We start from the raw sequence: 27,362 nt of genomic DNA, 5'->3' as shown, positions 1-27,362 counted from the left end.
GTGCATATAAATGTTTGGACTGTTGGTTTTGATATTTTTATTTAACATTTACGCATTCTCCAACTTTTAGTACCAGTATTGGCTTTAAAGAATTGAAATTTAAAAATTCAAATAAAATTCTAAGAACCCATATTCGTGCATTTTTCTGTTTAAAAATTTAGCAATATATTCAACTGACGATGGTGGTTACTCTTTTGAAAATCCTATTTGATATCCTTCATTCTAATACATATTTTGACTAAATTGGCTGGAAAAACATTTACATGTATATACAAGATTTTAAAAAATGGTGAAACATAAGAGAGAAAAAAAAGAACTGTAAGATGCGAAACCATAAAAGAAACACAAGTCTGATTCACTCTGTCCGCTAAACAAGTTTATCTCACAAACGCGTTATCACGTGACTGGGTCTTTTATAAAACTCTTTATAAATGATACCCTTATTTCTACGTACACGTGTTTCTCGACTTGAGGAGAATATGGAAATAGAAAGTTTTTGGAACGAGACCATTGACGATATTATCTTGTATCAAGGTTTAAGTGAGATTCAGTGTGAATATCTCAATGTCGTATTTCATAATGTGCCCAATAGCGCAAGTTAACTGGTCATGCATATAAACATACACGTGTATATGTAAATATAGATGTGTGCATGCCATATGTATATATATTTTTATGTATAATACACATATAACGTATGATGTGAAAAAACATGTTCCTCTAAATCGAGTACCTGTGGTATAACTTACCTATAACATGTACATGTACTTTCAATATATATTCTCCTGATTTTTTCTGTCTTACTATCTATGTGATGTTTATTCTTCTATTGTATATATGTTATATGTAAATTATTTTTTGGGAGGAAATAAAGTATGAATGAATGAAAAGAAAACTAGTCAAACCTATCCACCGGTTCAAGTCATGTGTCATATATGAAACAATCGCTCACCGTGATTTTTGCGGGGAAATAGTTAATTTAAGAAAATATAGAATAATTCAACACAGACAATTTTAATAGCTTTCTAATCAAAGATATTTGTAAAACTTTTATCAATGTACTTACTTTGCATAATCATATTATGAATAAAGATAAAATCAGTATTGTAAAGCTATTTACATTAAATTGCTGCTTTGCTACAGTAAAAAGGGACCACAAGCTAAAAGGATATACCAAAATAATTTACTCACCGAAATACACTGTATTTTCTATCGATTGCTTAACTAAAGAAATCTATAATTTAAAGATTATCAATAAATTGTTTTTCAGTTCCATTGAAAGCAATTATGAATACAATGAGATCTGCCTTTGTGAAATTGGGTTTCATATTCCAAATGAGGTAAGTTTCAAGTTCTGAACAGGTAGTACGAATCAATAACCTGATGCACCAGATGCGCATTTCGACAAATAATGTCTCTTCAGTGATGCTCAAGCCGAAATTTTGGAAATTCGAAATAACAATAAACTTGTAAGAGCTAAAAGGAAAACTAGAGTGCCAAAAACTGGAGCCAAATTCGTCGAAGGATAAGAGCTATGCATGAGGGAGATAATCCTTAATTTTGAAATGAATTTCTAAATTTTATCCCAGATTATGTAACTCGAATCTTGCATTCAAGAAACGATCAAAATGGAAAACATTCATGGGAATTCTAAACGTTTGGTCCTTATTCGGACATCCCCGAACTGCACTGACATTTCAAAACCTTATAGCACATCTACAAATTAATCCTAATCATATGCGAAAGGGATTATTTCTATCTCTCGAAACGTAAGAGGAGTCTCAAGGACAAGAAATTATGACAGACACACAGACGGACAGGGATTTCTAAAAATTTACCTGGGCTTTCTTTGGAAAAAGTGGGCATAATAATCGACAATGTATACTTCAACCATTTGGTTTGTCGACGAATTGACTACAATAAAATTCATAGAATTCTCAAACGAAGTGGGTTTTTTGTTGTTGACGAAATGGCAGAATGCAATGCTTATTACTTTAAACAGGAAAACATCAGATGGGGTCATTAATCCCTTCGTCGTCGTCTGTATCGTCACCTTCGGACTTGGGATAAGTTACATGCTCACGAGGAGCGGGAATGAAATCGAGCTCTCTCCGTCCGTTGAGGGAAAGTACAGATATGCTGCGATATCATCTGACGCCTCAACCTGTGCAAAAGTCGGAGTGTAAGTAGTATAGGATGATACTACTAGTGTATGTTGATCTCAGTGAAATGTAAAGTTAGCTCTCCCAAAACAAGACAGAAATATTAGTAAAGATTTATCTGATCAAATTAAATGTGTAGTTTGTCAGTTTATTCCTGCTTGGGGAATCATTTCAACCCCGGGGTAATGGTATATTATTTCAAGAGCCTTGATTTTCTGGGGGTAATGGTATAATACTTGAAGAACCTTGATTGTCTGGGGGAGGGTGTAATTGTATGTCACTTGAAGAGCCTTGATTGTCTTGGGGAGGGGGTAATGGTATATTACTTTAAGAGCCTTGATTGTCTGGGGGAAGGGGGTAATGGTATATTTACTAAGAACCTTAATTCTCTGGAGGTTAATTTTCGTTCTTTTCATTGTATAGAGATACCTCGAACTGAAAGCCTTCAAGAATAAAAAAAAATATACTAATTATTATTGCAGAAATAATGTGACTTTCTAATGACTTTATAAATTAATTCTAATTTCCCCTGTCGAATTGGGTTTTATCAGGTGAGCGTTTCATCTATAACTCTTTAGTTTGTATAAATCCGTTGATTGCTGGATTCTCTCAAGATTTAAAGGGAAAGGCAACCCCAACTCTTATAAATGATAGAATTAATAATTTGATAAAAAGTCATACTATTCTGTTGACATACCGCCTAGATAAGCGTCAGTGCTAATTTGAAAACGTTAAAAATTGAAATTCCCGCCATCTACAGAGGCTGCCATGATGTGGAGCTCTTTTGTATTCAAGACCACAAAAAATCAATGATTTTGAGGTCACACTGTCTGTTCCGGTTTTGATGAGAAAGACATGCATGTGGTAGATTTTATGAATAAATAGGTTGATGCCTTCCTGTCAAGCAGTTAATTAGACTTATTCGAAGGAGAGATGTGGAAAAAAGTTTTTCTCGAAATTCCTAACCCAACTAAGACATTTGAAAAGAAAAGACTGTAAACTGTGGATCCATCATTTGCGTAATGACAATTTGAGGTTCGACACATTCACAAGTATGAAGAAACGTACCGTCTGCCTGGTCTGCGACTCAACTGAACGTCTTCTTTTAAGAATTTCTTCTTGTGAAAGAATGGGCTCAACTCTATACAGCTTCAAACTAAACTGTTCGAGACCTGTCATGTTTAGAGTGCTGCTGATGAAATAAACCGGAACCGACGGTGTGACGTCATAAATCAAACTTCAATGGCCGCTCTCTTAGCGGCGGTTAATTTAAAATAAATGATTGATTGATACTGATTTAATCGTTAAGCAAGGATTTTTGTTGTTAAAGGCTATCATTTACGATATCAGTAAGTAATACTTTATTCATAAAAGCAAAACGTGGTTAGGGTTGCCTTTTCCTTTAAACAAAACTAAAAAAAACATGAAGAAAAAGAAAAAACAAACAAACATTGACATAAAAATCAAATTAAAACCCAAAGAAGAAAATACTTTTTTCAAACACTATGTTGATATAATCAGTTTCCATAATTTAAGTGATATCATGGGACGACAGCAGGGTTCCGCAGTTGATGCTGCAATCGCCACCATTCTTTGTCAATGCACAGAAAACATCCACAGTTGTGGAATTGGAGGTGGACATTTCATGACTGTATACAACAGGTAAACGATTTTACTAGTCTTTGTCTATCTCACTGGTATTAAACTGATGATAGTAACGATCGTTACTATCATCCCAAGATGGCGGAAGGAAATTCCGGAAAGACCACGTTTACTTATTATATCTATTTGTATTGTTTATTTGCGAATGATGTGTAGGTAAGAAATATCATACACTAGCAACAATTACGATCAGGTGTTATTTTATCTTTTATACGGCTCATATGAACAGAAAATTCGTCGTTGAAAAAACAGCGAGGATGAAAGTAACGAAATGAATGATGATAGTAACGTAAGAACATTTCATTTCTTGCCACTTAATGTTTACCGGTCTTATAGCGCTCAGGGGCGGAGCAGTGAGGGATATTTTAACGTACCAACGCCTGCCGCGACATGGGACCTCCGTTTTTAAAGTTATATCCGAAAGACCCGTGATTCTCACTTCTAAATGCCGAGAGTTTGGCAAAGGAGCAATGGCTACCTATGTTTCCGTCATAGGTTTGACGTGGCGCCACCATTGCACGAGCGGGCCTCGAATTCACAGTTACGAAGCGAACCACTGAGCTACCGCGACCGGTCAAAATGTGGTAACATGCACTTTCTTTGTTTATTGTTTAACGTTAACTACATGTATATAAAGTGGAAATTACTGCAATTTTACTAATCATTAATAAGTCACATGGGAGCAGAGCTACCTTAATTGCTTATATGTGACTTTGACCTATTGACCTTAAAATTTCTAGGATTCATCCTTCAGTGATAGAGACTTTTCTTGTTAATTTCATTGATGAGGCTGAATGTGAAATGGTATTCATCTGGAAGCCATTCCTTAACAAGTGCACACTGCCGATCACGGTAGTTTAATGGTTCGAACACTCGCTTTGCATCCCGGAAGTCCGGATTCGATTCTTGTTCCCGGTGCCATGACGAATCTAATACGTTAAATATAGCTCTTGACTGTTTATTCGTAAAAGCGCCCGGCTTTGGAAGTAAAAGCCACGAGTCTTTCGAATTTGACTTTTAAAATGGAGGTCACGGTAGGCCTTGGCAGGACAAAGGACCATCACTGCCACAGTCCAAAGGCACCTGTTGATTGCACCCACACTCCCTTCCATCCGAGTGTTGCTAAAACGCGGAACGGAAAGTTATGAATTGAAATAATTAGTGTAGCTAAAATAACACCAAAAATCGTGCAAATATGCTTTATCTTTGTTAAAGCTGTATGGTCCGAATTACAATATTTTTTTCCATCTCGTAAAAACGCTATTAAATCATCGCACGTATGTAGTTATGAGACTGTACGGCATATCATAAATTATTTCACCTGTTTTAACCCAAATAATTTGATTTTAAATCGATGTTTACAAATAACCGCGTCACTCTGCCATTTCAAGTGACAGTCACGTGATCAGTTCAAACTTTCAGATCATCGGTGGTCTTATCTGTGTAAAGCTGTGTATTTTGTTATAACAGTACCGTACCATAAGTTTAATAGAAATAAAAATATCAAATACTTCTTAGTAATTCGTTGTTTTACGCTCTTTCAGCCTTAAAACTAGACAGTTGCGTATGAGTTAATACATCATGTTGGGATTCCCCTGACGCGCGTGGGTCTATTTATAGGCGTCTATTATGGAATGATTTATAAATGTAGCCACTATATTTACTTTGTAAATAATATTCGCACTGTTTTCTTTTACATGCAGATGTTTTCAAGCATGTAATTAAGGGAAAGTTAATAACTTTATAAAGTAATTAATCTGCTTTAAAGTAATTATGTACAAAAATAATACATGAACATCGGGTCATACAGCTTTAAGAATATAAAGTTTAGGAATTTGTTTACAAGCGGTAAAACAATTTTATCTTGAGATTCTGCACTATAAAATTATTTGTATGAAAGTTTTCAAAGCGTTTTAAAGAATCTTGTGATTTTCACATACACTGCATGTGAAAGGTGAAGATAACGAACAGTGATCAATCTCATAACTTCTATAAGCAATACAAATTAGAGAGTTGGGAAAACACGGACCCCTGGATATGCCAAAGGTGAGATCAGGTGCGTAGGAAGAGTAAGCATCCTCTCTCAACCGGTCAAACCCGCCATGAGCCCTATATCTTTATCAGGTAAACAGAGTTATTCGTAGTCAAAATCAGTGTGTCAATAACGACCTAACACTCGGCATGAAACACGTCAGACAGCATTTGACCCAGTGATAGGTTGTATTGGCAAATTAGATCGTTATAACGACCACAGAATTTGAGAAATGCTGGCGTTAAACGAGATTGTTGGAACCCCTGCACCATCAACTTGTTTGTCAGTAGCCTGCTTCGATTTAAAAACTGACCATACGCAGAACAAGCTCTTGCGTATCGAATCAGTTGAGGAATGTAAACACCATATGCAGTTGATAATGGAATATTGCTACATAAATATGGGAAGTTGACGATGGAGAAGTTGAAATCATCCCGTTTGTCATAAAGTTGAGTTGTTAGTTTGTCGTTAATATCTACTTTCAACAAAATATCTAAGTATGAAGCAGAAGTGGACGACTCTCTGGTGTCTTTTATTTCGAGTTCACTGGGATATATTGAATCGACATATGAATGAAAATTATTATTGTTGATAGATAATACGTCGTCGATATATTTAAATGTCGAATTGAAGGCCACAGCAAGAGATTTTTAGGTCACCTGAGCAAACTCAGGTGACCTATTGCAATTGGTTGTCGTCCGTCGTCGTGCGGTGTCCGTCGTGCGTTAACAATTGAACATTTTGAACTTCTACTTGATAAATACCAGTCCAATTCTATTCAAATTTAGTATGAAGCATCTTTGGGACAAGGGGGACATAAATTGTAAAATTCAGGACTCCAGCACCCCTGGGGCCTTAGAGGTGGGGCAAAAAGTGCCCAAAATTGACAAATTTTGTATGAAACATCTTTGAAACAAGGGGGACATAAATTGTCAATTTCAGGACTCCTGCACCCCTTGGGCCTTAGGGGCGGGGCAAAATGTGGCCAAAATTGACAAATTTTCAAAATCTTCTCAAGAACCGCACACGTGTAAGAAAAACTAAATGCATAGTGATGTAGAACAGGAAGGCGTCTACCAAAATTGTAAATTTCATGATCCCCGGGGTAGGGGTTCTGACCCCAGGGCGGGGCCAAACTTGGTATATAGTGTCCATGTGTAAAACACTTAAATAACATTTTCTTTAGTGTTATTGATACTAAGTTGAAACTAAATAGATATTTAGAAAGAACAGGTAGTCCTTTAACAAAATTGTAAATTTGATGATCCCCAGAGTAGGGGTTCTGATCCCAGGTGGGGCAAACTTGGTATATGATGTTAATGTGTAAGTTTGCTGATACTGTATATAAAATCTAAATGCATTAGGAATAGCAGAAAAGGATGTACAAAAAATGGTGAATTTCACAACCCAGAGTTTTGACTTTAGGATGGGTCCAAATTAGTCATATCTTTTGATATTTTAATGTTAATACACCTATTATATTATGTAAAGCCTTTCTTCAGTGTATGCACTTTTGAGGGCAGTGAAGTTTTAAGAACACATCTTGTTTTTTACGGTTGCTGAACATTAGGATCTAGCTTAGATATTCAGAACAAGAATTTGTTTCTAGATTTCATAGCCCTTGGGAGTAGTGATACTTCTTCACTAGTATTCAGGTGACCGATAAGGCCTGTGGGCCTCTTGTTTCTTCTCACGTAGAAGTTTTTGAATAACTTCTGCTTTATAGGAATATAAAAACAGGTACTGTATTTCTCGTTTTCCGTTCCGCGTTTTAGCAACATCCCTTTCAATCCACCCCTTTTAATGTGCAAATCAAATATGTGTAAGAAATCTTTCCTTTAAAAATCGTGTATTTTATGCATGTCTAATGTGCCTATTCTTGAATTCCCAAAGTCATTAGCATGTGGTTGTTTGTTTTACGTCTCGTCGAGGAATTTTCACTTTACGCCCTTTGGAGAAATTATTGTGATTTAAACTATAGTATACATATTTCTGGGTTTTATTTTCCACAGGAGGAATAAAACAGCATATACAATCATAGCACGTGAAATGGCGCCACGTGATGCCTCACAGGACATGTTTCTCAAGGACAACATATCTTCAATTGAAGGTCAGACAGATAAGGAAACACAATGTAATATGATCTGTCAACCATTACAATAACTGCTCATCAATCATTTTTATTGTCAACAACTTTCCATGCCCCCAACCCCAATCAAAGTTTGAGAGGTATCATTTTTTTTTAAGGTTGTTGTTTTGCCCGCCTCTTCAAACATACCGAAATTCTGTTCAACACAAGGGAGATAATTTCGCGATAATCTAATTTATGTACGACTTAACAATTTTACAGGATTTTCAATCTTAAAAAAAGAGAGAAAACGAAGAGAAGGAATAAGAAAAATTGCAAGATAATGAAACTGACATTTCATTCTTAATCATAACAACGATCAAAAGCGTTTCTATAATTCAGCAAATAACAGATCCCGTGGGGATCCGGGTTAGAATAGGTCCTCAGTACCCTTTGCTTGTTGTAAGAGGCGACTAAATGGGGCGGTCCTTCGGATGAGACCGCAAAAACCGAGATCCTGTGTCATAGCAGGTGTAGCACAATCAATATCCCTTCCTGCTCAAAGGCTGTAAGCGCCGAGCATAGGCCTGAATTTTACAGCTCTTCACCGGCAGTGGTGACGTCTCCATATGAGTGAAACATTCTCGAGTGGGACGTTAAATAATATCAAATCAACAAATTACAGAAACGGTCTTTTTTGCACATAAACCTTAAATCTCCTCTTAAGGGACTGGTTCACGATTTTTGATAAAAATATTTTTCATTTTTGATGTTAACCATTAAAAATATAACTCATTTAATGTTGACAGCCAAAATGTTGACCTTCTGAATGCAAGAATAAAAACAATATTTTAGCCTTGAATCTGTGTTATGTAAACAAAGACTCGAGTCTTTTTATGTATACAAACAAAGAAGTGAAATATTGATTTTTGTAAAATAAAGCATCTTAATTTTGCATAGTCACAAATGTTAACTTTTAGATGACACATTTTACCCAAAGAATGCTTGAAATGTGAAAGATATAATAAACTTTGATCGATATCCATTTCTGTTGAAAATTTCGTAAACAATAACATACCGCAATCTTTGTTTACCAAACAAATAATAAACTCTCTGAAATGAACTTCTGTGATAAGGTATAACCTTAATTTTTATGTGAAATCTTTTAAACACATTAGACAGTAGATTTTGATCATTAAAAGTGAAAAAGAAAATTTTGGGGAAAATCGTGAATCAGTCCCTTTAATAAAATGTTTGGCAATTTTCAGCTATTTAGTAGTTTTTGTTTCTTGCGGTGTATAAAATTAAAGAAGCTGAACATCTGCTTTTCACTGTTTTCTTGAGGTTGAGATGAAACAATGCTTTCTATTTTTAGTACAAATATCATGTCTACTTCAAGGCCATACTAAAAAAATAATAATTGTACAGTAATTTCTAAAAAAAAAAATTTAAATTTGAATTTATAAAAATATAAATATTTATTGGCACAAACACAATTAAAATAATTGGTAAAGGCCCATTGAACATCATTACATAATGTTTACATAATCTTTTATGTAGACGAAAGTAATCTTTTTAAGAAACCGGATAATTCGTTTTTTTAAGCCGAGTTATTGCCCGAATGCATAATTGTTAACTTTATATGGGTTTGTAATTTACCGGATCCGGGTTAGAATAGGTTCTCAGCACCCCTAGCGTGTCGTAGGAGGCGACTAAATGGGGTGGTCCTTTGGACGAAACTGCCAAAACCAAGACCCCGTGCCACAGCAGGTGTGGCACGATAAAGATCCATACCTGCTCAAAGGCCGTAAGTGTCGAACATATGCCTCCCTTCACCAACAATGGTGACGTCTCCATATGAGTAAAAATTCTCGAGTGGGACGTTAAACAATATACAACCAACTGAACCATAATTTTATCGTCCCAAAGGACAGGCTAAATATTAAAGTTATTGACCTCCTCTACCCAATTATTTGTCGGCCTCTGACCGGCGTTAAGGTAGAACACTGGACTCTCAATGTATGTCTGCAGCTTTACCTTCCTCCATCATATCGTTTGAACTATACAAGACTTCATAAATAGTGACCTGAACGCTCAGTGTTACTAGTATGTGACTGATCAATAACAGTTTAGGTCATTTATGAACATCATTTGCCATATTGAACTTGGTCACGTTGCGTGACGCTCAGGGGCAAAGTTCAAATGATACTCATTGATATACAAATAACACAATTTCATGCATTCGTGAAAATATTTTAAAAACAAATTGATAAAATAAACTGACACTAACATTTCCCTTTCTATCTTTCCATCAACCGTTGTAGAAGTAAAATTACAAAAGTAAAACGTTTTTGTGATTCTACTGGTACTGTAGGAGGATTGTCTATCGGAATACCTGGCAACATCAAAGGTTTTTATGAAGCCTGGAAAATCGGCGGCAAACTTCCCTGGAAGGACCTCTTTCAGCCAGCAATCAAAAAGCTGCGAGAGGGGTGGAGTGTAAACTACTATCTAGCCAAGGCCATTCATAAGCAGGCAGAATCTGGCGTGTTAGAACGACGTGAAAATCTAAAGTAAGTCTTGCAATATATTCCATCATTGATATATTTCCTCCGCCGGCTGCTTTAATTTTAATTTCGCCCCTGCATGTTAGATTGTCTGCGAGATGTCTCAACATCCGAGGACAAATTTCAGCTAATATTCAATGGAAGAGTAGGTTTTTGATGAAAAGGGTATCAGGATATGCATCTGAACACAAATGCATCAATGCTGGACAGTTGGCTTTTTCCAACAATACTTTTTTATTCGGGTAGGAAAAGACGTTTCGTACTAAAATATCCGTTGTACAAAATTGGCGAGTTCACCAAAACAGATAGATAGATAAACGTGGTAGAAAGCTTGAAATATATAGGAAAACGTATGGGGTCCTTAAAATCATATTGGGCTCGGCTTACGCCCAAACGGGGCCCTAACGAGGAACAAAGTAAATCGAACAAAACAGGGGCAATAAAACGTTTCAGAGACTGCATGGAGATATGTTTGACAATATCATTGGTATTTCATGAACATTTGCAGAGTAATGCTAATAAATCCTGGAACTGGCATGCCATATAAAGAAGGGGAGATAATGACAGTGCCAAAATTAGCCAAAACATTTGAGGTCATAGCCAACGACCCTCTTACCTTATACGATGGCGCACTAGCCGATGATGTTGTCGCTGATATTCAGGAGGCTGGTATGTATAAAACAACCATAAAAGGAACGACAACTTTGTGAAGGTTACCATGCCCTCATGTGACCTCAGATTCCGAAAAGAAAATACGGGAATGACAACTCGTCAAGGACTTCAGTAATTTTTTTTTTATAGATTGGAAGATATTATATATTATATGGGAAGATGTTGAAGTTTGTTAAGTTTTATCAAGGTTGAACAAATTCAAGGTAGTTATTAGCATAATTTTAATTTTGTAATTATTTACCTCTCTGTTCAATATTTAACAAAATCCATTTTACGATATTTTAAACACACACTACTTTGATATGAAACAATATCCCATATCAATATTTCACATTCGTTTGGGAAACTTACTGAAATCAAATTGCATTGATCAGGAGGAATGATCACAAAAGAGGATTTGGAGAACTACGTGGCTGTATATAAGGACCCGTTAGTGGTGACACTGAAGGACAACTCCACCATTTATACTCCACCTCCACCATCTAGCGGCGCCGTGTACGCCATGATCCTCAGCATCGCTGATAGTAAGTTCATTTATTGTAGACCTGAAGCATGTTCCAACATAGAAGCCCCTCTCCTTGAACCAATCAAGATTTTCCAACATGCCATAAGTATCTGCCTTATTCCTCTGACAAATTGAATAAGACACCAGTTGAATTAATAACCCTTTATCAATTAGTGAATATGTTAGCAGTAATTGTTTATTCCACCCCCACCCCCTAGTGGCATTTCTTGGTCTTAGATTTTAGACAATGAGTAAAATTTATGTAAATTAGCTGATTGTTAATTACAACAATAATTTTACAATGGAAATGCCATTTGTGCATTAACACCAATAACACATCATTGCCTAAAATATAAATGAATCAAATATCCATATGAGCAAATTCATACTCAAATTTTGCAAATTGCTCAATAACTATATACACAAATTCATTCAATAATTAGGGGCCTCGGTGGTCGAATGGTTAGAGCATCGCGCTCAAAATCACACGGTTTCTCACCTCTGTCGGCGCGGGTAAGTGAGAAAGTTTCCCAGTTTACTTTCGGAAGGCCGGTGGTCTCATCCACCAATAAAAACTGGGCGCCACCAGTTTACTTTCGGAAGGTCGGTAGTCTCTTCCACCAATAAAAACTGGACGCCACCAGATAACTGAAAAATTGTTGAGTGTGGCGGAAAACATCAATCATTCAATAATTGCAATCAATATATATGCAAGAATCCAAATTTGTTAACTCGGATTCTGGTGACAGATTTAGTGTGCAAATTAAACAGGAACAACACGCACATGTGTACATTGAAGCCACCGCCACCAAGTGGGGGAAGCGGTTAGTTCTTGCAGCCTAGACCATGCCACACATCACATAAGTAAAAATTTTGAGACTAATATTAAATAAAGTTTAGGATGCACATGTATCCCATTTGTCTTAAATTGTTCAATTACTGCACAAATTGCATTACAAAATAATTAATTTCCTACTCTGGACAAGTGAACACCATCACTTTCAAAGAGTAATTCATCACTGGAATTTATATCTTAATATTTAATGTACCATCCCCCATCTTTAACAACTACAGATGCAATGGAACTGTTCAACCTTTTCAAAGATATTGTTATGGCTTTGACATTTACTGAATATTCTAGGTAGCAACTGAGACCATAGTATCTTCGTATTAAGAAAAAGTGATTGAATTTTGTCTAAAGTAATTTTAATGTTTTCTATCAAGCTTTTCAATGGTGTGTTACCAACATCATTAGCACCACAATGTCAAATCAGATATTGTGGTTTGTCATCAATTTTCAACAAAGTTTTAATTCTATACATATCTGACCATACCATACCCCTTTTTCCTTGCCACCAAATATTTATCCCTAAACTTTGTAGTCCTAAGCACACTCCACATGGCCTATCTCTGGCTGCAACAAATGCTCTTTTCACTATTGAAGAACCCACAACCCAGACTTGAATTCTGATATAACATTTCCACAGATTGTGATTGTTTTTATCTTATGCCAAATGAAGTAAAACAGTTAGGTTCTGATGTATGATTTGTAAGTCTTAGATTTCAACCTACCTGCTCTACAGATTTCATCATCAGATATACCTAACTTGGCTGCATTAGTAGTTGCAGCTATCCTGAATGAATGTGACTTATACCTAGTGCTGTCTACCCCGATTGCTTTTAAAGCTTTGCTTAAAACTGATGTGAACTGAATACGTGTAAGCACCTGACCCCCAAAGTGACAAAATAAATTTCCCTGCTTACTGGGTCTTGCTCTCAAATAGTCAGCCATAATTTCAACAGGTTTCATACTAGTCAGTGCTTGGCTGTTTTCTCTCACAACTGTTTCCCCTTTCCCCTTTGATCAGTTTTTGAATGCTGAAGATGGATTTTCATAAAACGTTGGTCAATGGATATTTCCAGGTTTTTGAACTGGACTGCATGACCTACTGATTGTTTTCTCCTCCCTTCAATGATATCACCTACTCTAAAAATCCAAAAAATGCCATGCTATAAGCAGCTGCAAATAATTTTGCTTCATAATTATTAGCACATACAATTGGCGATACTTTCAAAATGTTTTGCAAGATGTTTGTTGTTAATGGTAATCTAGCTAATATCCTTGGTCTTAGATTTTCTTGCATTCTAATAACTTTTTGACTATGAAGTTTTGAGTAACATCTGTGTAATTGTTTAACTTAAGATAATAAGCAATACCTGACATATAAACCCTTGCTGTTGATTTCCCCAAACCCTTCACTGACATGTAGCCTATGAATTGTACAATTTGCTCCAATGGAGGAGGCCAAAGCTTTTCCAAGATGAAATCAACTCGAAATTCATCAAAACATGCCAACCTTTGTCTGTAAGTATCTTGTGTATTTTGTGCTGTTGCAATCTGGAGTAATTTGTTTACTTCATCTCTGACATCAATACTAGAAATTGTTGTGGTGTGATCTCTGGTTGTTCGTCTGCCCCTGACACTAGTTGTCTGTCTGCCCCTGACACTAGTTGTCTGAACCGATGAAACTGTTTACGATAAAGAATCTGCTATGTTATTTTGTTTCCCTATTATGTGTTGTGCTTTAAACATGATGTTGTTCCTCAAAAGCAAGAGGACCATTGGTCTTATCAATCCCATAACTCTCTCGGATTTTGATGACTGCCTGTTAATAATTGATACCAAAGCACTGTTGTCAACATACATTATGATTTTTCTTATTTACAAAATATTTTCTCTCTCCCCCTCCCCCACAAATAAATTGCCAGAAGTATTGGCATTAGTTCTAGAAATGACATTTCCTTGAAAAACTGAACTTTCCCAATCATGTGGCCATGGCCAGTAAATCCAGTGACCCTGACAGTATGCACCACATCCCAACTCTGGATTTCCAGTGCTGTCTGTGAATAGCTCAATATTGTCACTACTTAACCACTCACTTTCAAGGATCAGTCTTACCCCATTAAAGTTGTACAAAAAACTCAACCACATCTGTACATCCTGTTTGAATTCATTACTTAATTTTATGTGATGATGTGGTTTCTTTGTCCCACAGGTGGCCTCACAAAAACGCTTTATAAATGTTCTTGCATTTGAGACCCCTTTACTGAAAATTTTTAAACTGCCAGTAAGATTTTAATTTCTTGAAGCTGTAATGATTTCTTAATTAATTTCGTAATGACTTCAAAGTTGCTGTTAGCAATATACTTAATGAAAGTTGCTGTTAGCAATGCACTTAATTGCTGAACTTTTTCATGTGGTATTCTTACCACCATGTCTGTTGGGTCAATTTCAAATCCCAAAAATATAATTTTGGTTGAGGGGCCCACTGTTTTTTTCCTGTGCTATTGGAACTCCGATAGTGTCACATATTTTGTGAAACCCTTGCATGAGACAAGCACATCATCTGAATCTGAAGAGCCCAAGAAGAGGAAATCATCCAAATAATGAAACATTGCACCAATTCCAACTTGAATTTTTCAAATAAGTTACATGGAATGGCACAGTCCAATGGCAGACATTTATCAATGTAATAATTTCCTTCAAACTTAAAACCCACAAGGTCCAAATCTCCCGGATTAACAATCATCAATCTGAATGCCGACTTTATATCCATTTTTGCTAAGACAGTGCCTTTACCTGAAATTGCGACTTTTTGTAATACCTGGTCTAAGGAAGTGTACGCAACTGTGCATTCATCAGGATCTATAAAACGATTGACGCTTTTGTTTTCCGGGTAAGAGAGGTGTGTAATTGACCTCCAGCCCCCCCCCCCCACCCCCACCCCGACTTGGGTACTATACCTATTGGTGCAATTCTTAAGTTGGATATTAGTTTGCTCAAAAAGGGGCCTGCAATTCTTCCTAATTTTACTTGACTTGCTACATGTATGTTCCCCTTTGCAGCCTCTGGGAACTGTAGGACTGATTTTTATTTAAATTGTTTGATTCACCCTCTAATCTTGGACCTAGATAACCAAACTGAAAACCTTGCAATAATTGATTTGCCACCTTTTTGTTTGGGTAATTTTCCAAAAGTGGTTTTAGATTTTGAAATTTTGAAATTTTATTGGGATATTAGTGATTTCCTCTACCCCCTCTATATTGCAACCCCCTCTTTCCCTTGTATTTTGATATTGGCCTCTGTACCCCATTTACCATGATAATTGTTTGTTTTGAGGTTCATTGGAGTCCCCCCCCCCCTCCCCACAATCCGGCTAAATCATCATCTTGCCCATTAATAATCTTGTTGGAGATATCGTGTGACACGTTCAGCCCAAAAGTGTTGTTATAACTAACGATCATCTGAGGCGTATCAGTTTTCATTCAAATAAAACGGACTTTCAGTTTGTACTGTACCTGCTTCGGTGTTTTGAGTTAGGTCCTGCACCATGTGCCCCGTTGATTTATCCCCGGTCCCCCGACCGTTAGCCTGATTTCCCTCCTGCTGTTCGTCGCTTACGTCATTTTGATTTTTCGTTTTTACTTCTTAATTTTCGGTATGTCTGATCGAACTCTATAAGAAAATACTTAATAGATAATTTGCACAAAAATGAAACTTTTTTCCAGTCAACTTTTCTGTTGTGACGTGATGATCTTATTTTGAAAAGGAAGAACTCTAACAGCAAAACTAGTACATGAAAGAATTTCCGGAAATAACAATTCCGGAATTCATTAAAAGTATAAGTCAACTTTTGCTTCATGCTAAAATAAATGGATTTATTTTTTAATCAATAAATCTTATTAATATTATAATATACTACGCCATTTCACGTGTAATTCAATTCTGTTTATGATACAAGTAGGAGAGGCTTATATAATAGTTAAATTTTGTAAATTCAATAATTTGGTTGATATATTTTTCCAAACAGAGCCCTAATTCTTAAATTTTGTCTGTATTCTAAAATTTTCTCGAAATCTCGTTCCTTGGCCAATGATTCCAAACGTTGTTCTGTAACCTTCAAGTTCCATCTTAAATTTCAAGGCAATACATTGTCACTTATATATAATTATGAGAACTAACAATGATCTCAGCATGTTCTTTCAAACTCTCAATCTCTATAAAATGAATTTTGCGTATTTTAAGTGCAAAAGCTAATAATCTATTTCCAATCTACACGTATTAGGGACAGAGACACAATTGTGGTGCAAAAAATATTTAGATATTTTAAAAAGTAGTTGTGAAGGAGAAACTTATTGTGTCAGAAGTGTAAATCAAATGTGGATTCCAAAAAAATTCTAAAGAACTTTTGAAATCACAAAACTTTTCTCAAATCAACAACATCAAAACGTATGGCTTTTCAACGCTTTACACGACCATTTATCACGATAAATTAAAGACTAGACTTTTCATAGACAGTTGCTTCTTCAACAAAAATGGAAAAATGAAGTATTTATATCTAGTGGACATTCATTCCAAAAATTAATTTGTTAAACACCACTCTGATTATACGCACGAGTACTCTGAAGTTGATATTAAAAAGATGCTGGAGTTCCTCATTGACAATATTCTCGTAGTCTTTGGTGATCAGGTCTTCCAATAGTCTGTAGGAATTCCGATGAGCACGAATTGTGCTCCTTTGTTAGCTGACCTGTTTTTGTTTTTCTTATGAGGCAAAATTTTTTTTAAAAGCTTTTACATGAGAAGAAAAAACCTCTTGCTGTGGCCTTCAACTCGACATCTATATCGTACGTTTTATCTACTAGCAAAATTCATTTTCATATGTTGATTTTATTTATCTCAGTGAACTTGAGATAAAAGACACCACAAAGTCTTACACATCTGCTTCGTACTTAAATATTTCATTAAACATACATGTTAACGGAAAACTAACAACTCAACTTTATGACAAACGGGATGATTTCAACTTCTCCATCGTCAACTTCCCATATTTATGTAGCAATATTCCATTATCACCTGCATATGGTGTTTACATTTCTCAACTGATTCGATACGCTAGAGCTTGTTCTGCGTATGGTCAGTTTTTAAATCGAAGCAGGCAACTGACAAACAAGTTGATGTTACAAGAGTTTCAAAAGTCTCGTTTATTTCGCAAATTCTATGGTCTTTATAACGGTCTAGTTTGCCAATACAACCTATCATTGGGTCAAATGCTGTTTGACATGTTTCATACCAATTGTTAGGCCATTTCTTTGAACACTGATTTTGACTACAGATTACTCCGTTTACCTGATTAAAATATAGGGCTCACGACGGGTGTGAATTTCTTTTTAGAATATATATCTTCGATATATCTTTTTTTTCTAATTGAATCGGGTTTTTTTTTTAAGATTTAAAAAATATTAACAAATAACGTTTTCAATTTTCATAAATATTTTTTTCTATTAAATCTGAGTCTTATATGCATGTTTTATTAAATATTCATATCTTGCACCAAATCACAGCGTAATTTGGACTCTAGAATATCTTATTTGCAAACAAAAGACCTTTTTATAATTCAGGAAGAAATCACAAAAAATCATTTAAAATAATTGAGAGCGAGTATTACTATTTCGATGATGAAATCATGCTTCATACAAAGTGCCTAAACGAGTCATTAAATAGAATTTTAGTGTAACGAACCACCTTAACTATGACTCCTTCATCTGTAAATTTAATAATTACGTATATATCCATGATTAAAGTCTATGCATACGATTCTGGTCATGATATTTTTATCATGACATAGCACTGCATATGTGTCAATAAGGGGTGTATCGAAGCTTTCATTTTTTCTCTCGCAGAATATGAATTTTCACCCGACAGTGTGTCCACCATCGACAAATCCATTACAACCTGGCACCGAATAATCGAAGCCATGAAATTTGCTTTTGCAAAGAGAAGTAGTCTCGGGGATCCGGACAAAGAAAACCAGAGTTTTAAGGATGACATTGATTCGGTAAGATGACAGAAATCTCACCTCTTTTACACTCTCGAAAGTTTGTCTGTTCGTTAATAACGCATTGTTGTATCATAGATTAGTCTCAATTAGATCCAATTTTCAAATCTGAAGAACGAAATTCTAAGTAGCGATGTTCAAATCATACTTGGTAATCGAATTATTGTTGCACATGGACGTTCACATACAATTTGACCACACTTTTTTGTAGTTACTAAAACTTATGACGTCATCAACCTATGCTGATTACATTCGATCAAAAATATCAGACAGTTCTACACAGGATACAGTGTACTATGGGCCAACATTTCACGGCGAGTCAAAAACGGGAACCTCACAATTAACCGTCCTAGCGCCCAATGGTGATGCGGTGTCGATCACAAGTACTATCAATTTATTGTAAGTTTCTGTGTTAAAATGATTGAGGATAGCAATTTTATATGTGTACTTTTTAAGTTTGTGTATAATGTTGTTATATCCACTTGTCTGTTTAACAATTTCTTGATGCGGTGGCTCAGTGGTAGAGAGTTCGCTTCGTAACTGAGAGGTCGTGAGTTCGAGCCCCATTCGTTTAGTTTGACACTTACAAGGATTATTATAGCGGCAAGATGCCATATCTAACTTGCTTCAGATACTGCTTCGTAAAGTGCAGCATCATATGGCATTGTTTATAAAGCAATTAAGGACATTTGATGGATGCATGGGTTGACCTATAATTCTGGCTTACTTTGTTTGTAATAAGTACTAATATAAAATTCCTTAAAATAAAAATAAAGGACTTGTAATCTTTCGAAGATATTCAAAAGTTGACAAATGTTACCCCCTCCCCGTGTAACTCTATACTAACCCCCCCCCCCCCCCCCCCGACGGTTTTTGACTTAAGTGAGAAATCATGGGAATAAATTACATTGCATGCAATAGATTGTATTCATTTTACTTACAAAAACATAAATTTAGCTTTCATTTTTATCATTTTTGAAAAAAAAAGTGCTTGGGTACAATCTTTCCGGATACCGCTGTCGCACAGTTCCCTACCGTGAAATCGAATCTGCATTGAAGGCAAAAAATCAACGTAGATGGCAACGCTAGCTTCAATCTAATTAAAGTCAGATGTAGATTTCTTAGATCCGCTCCTTATACTCTGCGTACACTCGGCGCGGATCTAAGAAGTCTGATTTTAATGTTTAGTGACAAAATACCATCTTAACGACAACTTCTAGTTTTGTCTGTATCAGTTTTGTCGAAAACTTTTATTCAAAGTTCACAAAATAGCTGTTGCAATCTTATTAGTTTGCCATCTTTTTTTCTTCAAAAGAGCGTTGTTGATTTGTTGTAGTTTCGGTTCGAAAGTCGTTGGGAGCAGAACCGGAATTGTCTTCAACAATAACATGGACGATTTTTCTACACCAAATACAACCAGCTATTTCGGTTATCCAGCATCCCCTGCAAATTTCATTAAGCCTGGTAAAAGACCGTTATCTTCAATGTGCCCAAGCATAGTGGTGGATCCAGAAGGATGTGTAAAATTGGTTGTGGGAGCTTCAGGTGGACCAAGAATCATATCAGCGACTGCCTTAGTGAGTCTACTATTTAATCATATAGTACATGTATAATCAAAGCATTTTCCAAAATCGATGTCACTGCAAACAAATGAAGTAAACAATCTTGTTCTGTGCCTCACACAACGATATGTTATTGTTCATAATAGTCCAGTAGATAAAGAAAGTGATCGGAAATTATTGCCAACAAAATGTTTCTTAACGGAAAAATGTTCCTTGGTATGTCACATTCAAGCTTCCAAAAGTAAGAAAAAATACATAAAGGAGAAAGATTATAAATACTCATTCAAAATATGATGCATTCAAAAGTAAGGTCAACCGATGTAGAGATGATATCCGGTTACGATGATAAAAGAGACCTTTACAGCCATGATATAAATCTCGAATACTAATGCCAGAAATGGGGTTTCTAGAATGCCATAAACGAAAAACTGGGTGAAGTTCAAGATAATATGTCAGCTCTTTTCCTATCAAATCAAGCAATATTCCTGAAATGTTGCATTCAGCAAAGCTCCTGATATACAGTTTCCATGACAATACTATTTTCAAAATGGCGGCCGTAAAACAAGGATGCGCTTCATAATATCAAACAGTAAAAAAGGTATCAAAACAGACTTATCTTTCTGACGGGGAATTGACAGGTATAGATTTGCTTGAAAAAAAAATTTTATACGAAGGGACGAAGTTTTACCATATTTCTAGCATTGTGTTAAAAATTGGTGATGTCTCTGATGGTGTTTTTTAAAGTAAATGTTTTATTTTCAATCAAACATCATGCTATCTGGGAACTGTACTGCTACATATAAATATTGCATGTAGTTGAGGGTAACATTGAAAATGTTCACCCCGGAGAAAACCACTGTCAACCGAGGCGCAGCTACACCTCGGTTAACAATGGTTTCTCGAGGGTTGAAAATTTCAATGTTACCCTCAACTACATGCATCATTTGTTCTATTATATTGAATGTTACACAAACAGCAAAGCAGAAAAACTTTATAAATTTGATAAACCACTGTCATGCGATATTTCGTATATCGATACGGGTATTTACGTTTATTACAAACGCTCAAACGATGTCGTCTAACAATCTACGGCGAACCTATCTACTTTACTGTTATTCTAATCAATTGCGATTTTTGAATAGTGTCACCAATTTCAGCCATCTTTAGATTGATTTTCATACGGTCTCTGAATTTTGGGGTTAAATAATAAATAAAAACACACAACAAAATCAAAGATTTCTGGAAACAATGAATAACTTTTATATTAAACAATAAATAACAAAACAAACAATTCCATATTTTAGAATTCGCTATATAAGAACAAAAATTATGACTAATAAACATGTTAAAGTTCCTCACTTTGGGGATCGAGAAAACTAAAAAATCACAGATTTTTGGAAATAATGAATAACTTTTATGTTAAACAAAAAATGACAAAACAAACAATTCCATATTTTAAAATTCATAATAATATAAAATTGCACTGAAAAAATATTACCAATACAGATGTTAAAATTCCTAATTTGGGTTTTTACACCAAAACTGTCAAAGATTTCTGGAAACAATGAATTAATTTATGTTAAACAAAAAATTACAAAACAAACAATTCCATATTTTAGAATTTATTATATAAGATTACACTGAAAAAATTATGGCCAATATATATGTTAAAATTCCTCATTTTGGGGGGAAACGACGGATTTTTACACAAATAATCACAGATTTCTGGAAACAATGAATAACTTTTATTATGTCTCCCCTCTTTCAGGGGGAGACATATTGTTTTTGTACTTTCTGTCCGTCCGTCCGTCTGTCTGTCTGTCACAAAATCTTGTGAACGCTTCTCCTCCTACATGGCTTATCGTTTTGACTTGAAACTTTGTACAATGCTTCATTGCCATTTGTAGATGTGCATATTGTCGGGACAGGAGGATCCAATTATTTCTCTATAAGTTATAGTGGATCTAAAAGGGGTTGAGAATGTTAAAATAGCTTGTGAACGCTTCTCCTATATGGCTTATTCGATAGACTTGAAATTTTGTACAATCCTTCAATGCCATTTGTAGATATGTATATTGTAGGGACAGGAGAATCGAATTGTTATCCTTAAAGTTATAGTGGATCTGAGAAGTGGAGAGTGTAAAATGATTTACACAACATTGGTTGGAAATAAAGAAAGTATCCGATGATGCAAGAGTAACGTCTTTTTTAATACTTATGATATGAAATTGATACTGAATGGAACAGGAACCCTTTACCAAAATTGTAAATTTCATGATCCCATTGTAGGGCTTTTGGTGCCAGGGTGGGGCCAAAATGGCCATAATGATTAAATGTCTTTATCATTTGAAGGACTAAGCTAAATGTACATATAGAAAAACAGAAAGCAATGTTTAAAAAAATTTGAATTTTGAACCCCATAGTTCTGACTCTAGGACAGGTCTTACGTAGTCATACAGTGTTATAAACATGTAGCATACTAGTGTATCATATTTTGCATCAGCGGATACTTTCGTTATTTCCAACCAATGGAAATTGTCCTTACTTTCATTTTTCACTATTGCGTCACATTACCCACAATGCAATTATTGCACATATGTCACAAAATTATCGAACATTCATCACAAGATTATCGAATATAGCAACGTGTTACACGCCATACATGGGAATCATTGTATTTGAGAAACACTTCGTTTATTTGGGGTCAGTTTTCAATGTTGAAATATGACCCTCACCACTTGATCAAGGTACGGACTGTTCAGAAAACCTTTTGTATATTTGGGGAATTCATTTAATGTTGAAATATGACCCCTTCTAAATGTACCTGACTGATATATGGATCGCAAAGAAATATTGTATATATTTGGGGTAATTTTTCAATGTTGAAATATGTCCCCACCACTTGTCCGAGATGGGGACTGTACAGGAAACTTTTTGTACATTGAGGGTCATTTTTCAATGTTGAAATTCGACCCCACCAGAAATGATATCTTGAAGATAACTTGGTTAAGGGTAATGTTTTAACAAGGGTCAGCATTTCACGCTTGGAAGGGTAGTTAATTAACGGTCTGGTTCAATTTTCAGTTCAAACATCCGTTGAAAAATGACCTCTGGGTCGTTTTTCAACGGGGTCACTATTCAATGCGACACCGGGTATCGTACATGTTAGAGAAGGAATGCTATCATTTTGTTTGTATTCACATGTAACCCCGGCCATATGCACGGGTGCATTATCGTCTTTTAAAAAATAGGTACGGTTTGTTGAGAAAATGTTTCACTATAACTGGCCACAAATGTTCATCAAGTATATCAGTATACTTCTGAACTGTGATGTTGCCATGAACAAGACACAAAGTCCCTACATTATGATAGGTGATGCATCCCCACACCATGACTGTAATCCGACGTCTACAAGGAGGACACATGTTCCTCATTTGCTTTTCTCTTCAAAAAATAAAACATCTTTATTTTATGATGTGGTTTCATAATTATGTAATTATATGATGTGGTTATGCAATTATGTGTTGTGGTTTTATAATTATGTGCTGTGGATTCATCATTATTTATTGTGCCTTTGATATTATATGATGTTGATATTCAATTATGTGCTGTGATTCTCTTGTTATATGACGCTGACATTTAATCATATGTTGTGGATCTATTATTATAAGCAGTTCTGATATCATATGCTGTTAATCTATTATTATAAGCAGTTCTGATATTGTATGCTGTTAATCTATTATTATAAGCAGTTCTGATATTATATGCTGTTAATCTATTATTATAAGCAGTTCTGATATTGTATGCTGTTAATCTATTATTATAAGCAGTTCTGATATTATATGCTGTTAATCTATTATTATATACAGTTCTGATATTATATGCTGTTAATCTATTATTATATACAGTTCTGATATTGTATGCTGTTAATCTATTATTATAAGCAGTTCTGATATTAAATGCTGTTAATCTATTATTATAAGCAGTTCTGATATTATATGCTGTTAATCTATTATTATATGCAGTTCTGATATTATATGCTGTTAATCTATCATTATATGCAGTTCTGATATTATATGCTGTTAATCTATCATTATATGCAGTTCTGATATTATATGCTGTTAATCTATCATTATATGCAGTTCTGATATTATATGGTGTAGATTTTTTATTATGTGCTGTGGTTCTGTTCTATGTTGTTGTTTTGTTATTATATAGTGGTTTCGTATTTATATGATGTGGTTCAATAGAAAGCAAAGCCCTCTCACGGCCCGAATTTTGAATCTCGTGTTTTAAATTCCAGACAAGCTTTCTCATAACTTAGTACGTTTTGTTTTTGCTTGGTTTGAAAGAAAAAGAAAACATTGCAGCTAATATGACGTCACAGTGCAACTGTTTACATATGACGTCACAGTGCAACTGTTTACATCCACTGCGTTATATTTCCCGCGTTAAATGAAAAGACGGACTAAATATGTCTATACGTTGTGTTGCAAGATATTAATGGGCTTTGATCGTCTCAACGGTAACACCGTACAACATATTAGCGAGCGAGCGACGCGACGAGCTCACTCCAATGATCACACAATTGAGTCACGTGATTTGCTTTTCATCAGCTAGTCTCGTTCAACCAGCCACTCGGCTGTCTCTGCAAATCTCCGACGAGCTCGTAGGCACAAGTACCACAAGTTATTTTAAATTCCAGACAAGCTTTCCCATACCTTCGAACCTTTTCTTGTGGATAAATTGGTTTGAAAGAGAGAGAGAAAAAATCGCAGCTATTGATAACGTCACAATGCACTATTTTACATCAACCGCGTTAAATTTCCCGCGTTAAATGATGCCAAAAGTCCTGTTGCAAGATGTTAAGGGTCTTCGCTCATCTCAACGGTCACACCGTAAAACATTATTTATATGATGTGTCATCATTATGTGGTTTGCCATTATGAGGTTCGTCATTATATCATGATGTTTACGACAACCGAAAAAGTTTCTTTAAAAATAATGGGAGCATAACCCAAATTTGGTCATTCTTTCCGCCCATTGCGTTTTTTGACTGTAACAGATTATCATCACGAATGAGCACTGTATATTTCATTTCTTGCCACTTTATGTTCGCCGGTCTTAAGAGTTATTTTTAGATTTTTAACTTCCTTACTCAGTTCACTAGAGTTTTGACGCATGGTAAAAATTATGCTTGTTTATTTGACTACAGAGGTTACAGACAACAATAAATATATAATTACGTCATTTCGTACAAGATAAATCGGTCACTGGATAACTCGTATTTTCCGTAGAGTTATCGCTCTTCTCCTTATCGAGACAGGTGGGCCGTCCCCCAAATTTCATACTTTTGCTACAGCGCTGTATATTCTGACTCTTTGAAAATGATATGGTTTAATGTTAAAATATATATACATTGTAGTTTATTTTGTGTTTTTTTTTTTTCAAGTAATGATCAGTCTCAGATTACTTTCTATACAGTATCTTTTTTCTGTCCAGAAAAGAACGAAATTTATTGTGTTTTTTTTTTTTTTTTTTTATTATTGATGCGCTGTCATTAATGTGATTTCAAATACAAGAAAGGGTTAAAGAATGAAACATGAAACGAAATATACGCATATGCATATGTAAACTGAAATGTATGATTTCTTAATTTAGACTTTGAACGTACATATATGCTATTTCAGGTCACCATTGAAACGCTATGGTTCAAGTACGGAATAAAGAAAGCAATAGATCACAAGCGTTTACATCATCAGCTGCTGCCGCCTAACATTATGGTGGAACAGGGATTCTTTCCAGTATATTATCTACATATTGTTGAACCAGAAAAAGTGTCCTAAATGCATTTTGTCATAATAACTAAAAACAAACACTTCAGAATATTACATTACTGGTCTGAAGGAAATACAAGCTAGTTAGGGTAGTTGATAATTAGTATTATAAATGCCATTTTACAGGAAATCATCAGGGGGTTAAAAACGTTTGGGCACAACATTTCCATCCACTCAACTTCCGGTTCCAAAGTGCAAGGTATCCTGCTGTTAGGAGAGGGAAACATCACGGCCAATGCTGATCACAGGAAGCGCGGGGCTCCGGACGGTTACTGAAGGTCCTGGCTGACCACAGGAAGCGCTGGGCTCCGGACGGTTACTGAATGCCCTGGATCTGTATGGCAACATTGATCATTGGATGTTAAGAACTTGAAAGGATGGCAGTTTTCCGTCCTTGATTTCACTTCCTGGTGCTTTTATAAAATAACTATATCTTTTATAATACAATGTATATCTGATCAGTGATAGTTTACTGTATTCGGATCCGAGACACATAAAATATTGCACTGGAAAACGTCCCTTTTATTTTTAGCAGGTACAACGTTATAACGTTTGGATTATCGATGAATATGCACTGCGTGAAAGTAATCAGATTGAAAGTAAAAATGAATCGAAAAGCTGATCTAAATAAATGAATTCATATTTCAACTTCTGTTGCGTCCTCAGTCTATATATCATTATTTGATCATTCTACAATTGGCAATATATAATGATGAATTAATTGTAGTATTATTATTCATATTCATTACATCATTGTTTGGAATTGGAAATAATTTTTCTTTCTTTCATATAGGAATATTTGATTTTGATTAGTTATTTTTGCTCTGGATGTTCTAGATCAATCTAGAAGGTGTGTTAATAGCGGTGAAGCGAAATGATCGGAATGAAATATACTTCCGCTTTTTTTCTTCTTTCATATATATCCGCATATGATATATGAAATATATTTTTTTTATTTCAAAGGGTAAAAACATTTGAACGAGTATATTTGACTCTGATTCAAATGACATTGCAACCATTGACATTTATGTTTTCATAATTAAGAAAATTAAATTCAACAGATTACTTATTCATTAGTTATTTTCCCGCTAAATGAAATAAGGAAAAGAGGATGAAAGCTGATGTATCGTTCACATGCGGGCATATACATTAGATTTATTATTTATTGTACAAATTGTTGACGTTACATCCGTCATGTGCTTCGCGTCAACACAATCAATGCTGGTTACTAGTTCATTCAGTTCCTTTCAATTCCAAATACCTGGGAAACTTAAAGGAGTTTTATGAAAGTCTTATCAGTCGACCTTAATCAAACGCATCACCTGTGCAGGTTAAAATCAGGCACGTGGAGCCAGTAGGTTGTCACCGCCTTCACATGCGCAGGGAAGGACGAACA

General features: G+C 35.3%; 1 protein-coding gene across 1 annotated transcript; it reads left to right on the top strand.

Moving 5' to 3' along the window:
- The first annotated feature begins 3,705 nt into the window (after nt 1-3,705).
- LOC125675488 (glutathione hydrolase 1 proenzyme-like) lies at nt 3,706-26,477 on the top strand. The gene is made up of 10 exons (XM_056142904.1): nt 3,706-3,824; nt 7,869-7,966; nt 10,299-10,497; nt 11,000-11,160; nt 11,538-11,687; nt 18,413-18,567; nt 18,779-18,966; nt 19,904-20,144; nt 25,820-25,933; nt 26,093-26,477. The coding sequence occupies exons 1-10, from the start codon at nt 3,706-3,708 to the stop codon at nt 26,240-26,242; spliced, it is 1,575 nt and encodes a 524-aa protein (XP_055998879.1). The 3' UTR covers nt 26,243-26,477.
- Nucleotides 26,478-27,362: the final 885 nt, after the last annotated feature.

This window comes from Ostrea edulis, chromosome 1, assembly GCF_947568905.1.
Source record: "Ostrea edulis chromosome 1, xbOstEdul1.1, whole genome shotgun sequence".
NCBI classification, from domain to species: domain Eukaryota; kingdom Metazoa; phylum Mollusca; class Bivalvia; order Ostreida; family Ostreidae; genus Ostrea; species Ostrea edulis.
Note: the sequence above shows the minus strand (reverse complement) of the source record. Positions and strands in the feature narration are given on the sequence as shown.

Coding starts and splice junctions, on each gene's coding strand:
- LOC125675488 (XM_056142904.1), top strand. CDS start 3,706: ATGGGACGACAGCAGGGTTCCGCAGTTGATGCTGCAATCGCCACCATT. Junction 18,967..19,903: donor ACAAGTACTATCAATTTATT/GTAAGTTTCTGT, acceptor GATTTGTTGTAG/TTTCGGTTCGAAAGTCGTTG. Junction 25,934..26,092: donor TGGAACAGGGATTCTTTCCA/GTATATTATCTA, acceptor GCCATTTTACAG/GAAATCATCAGGGGGTTAAA.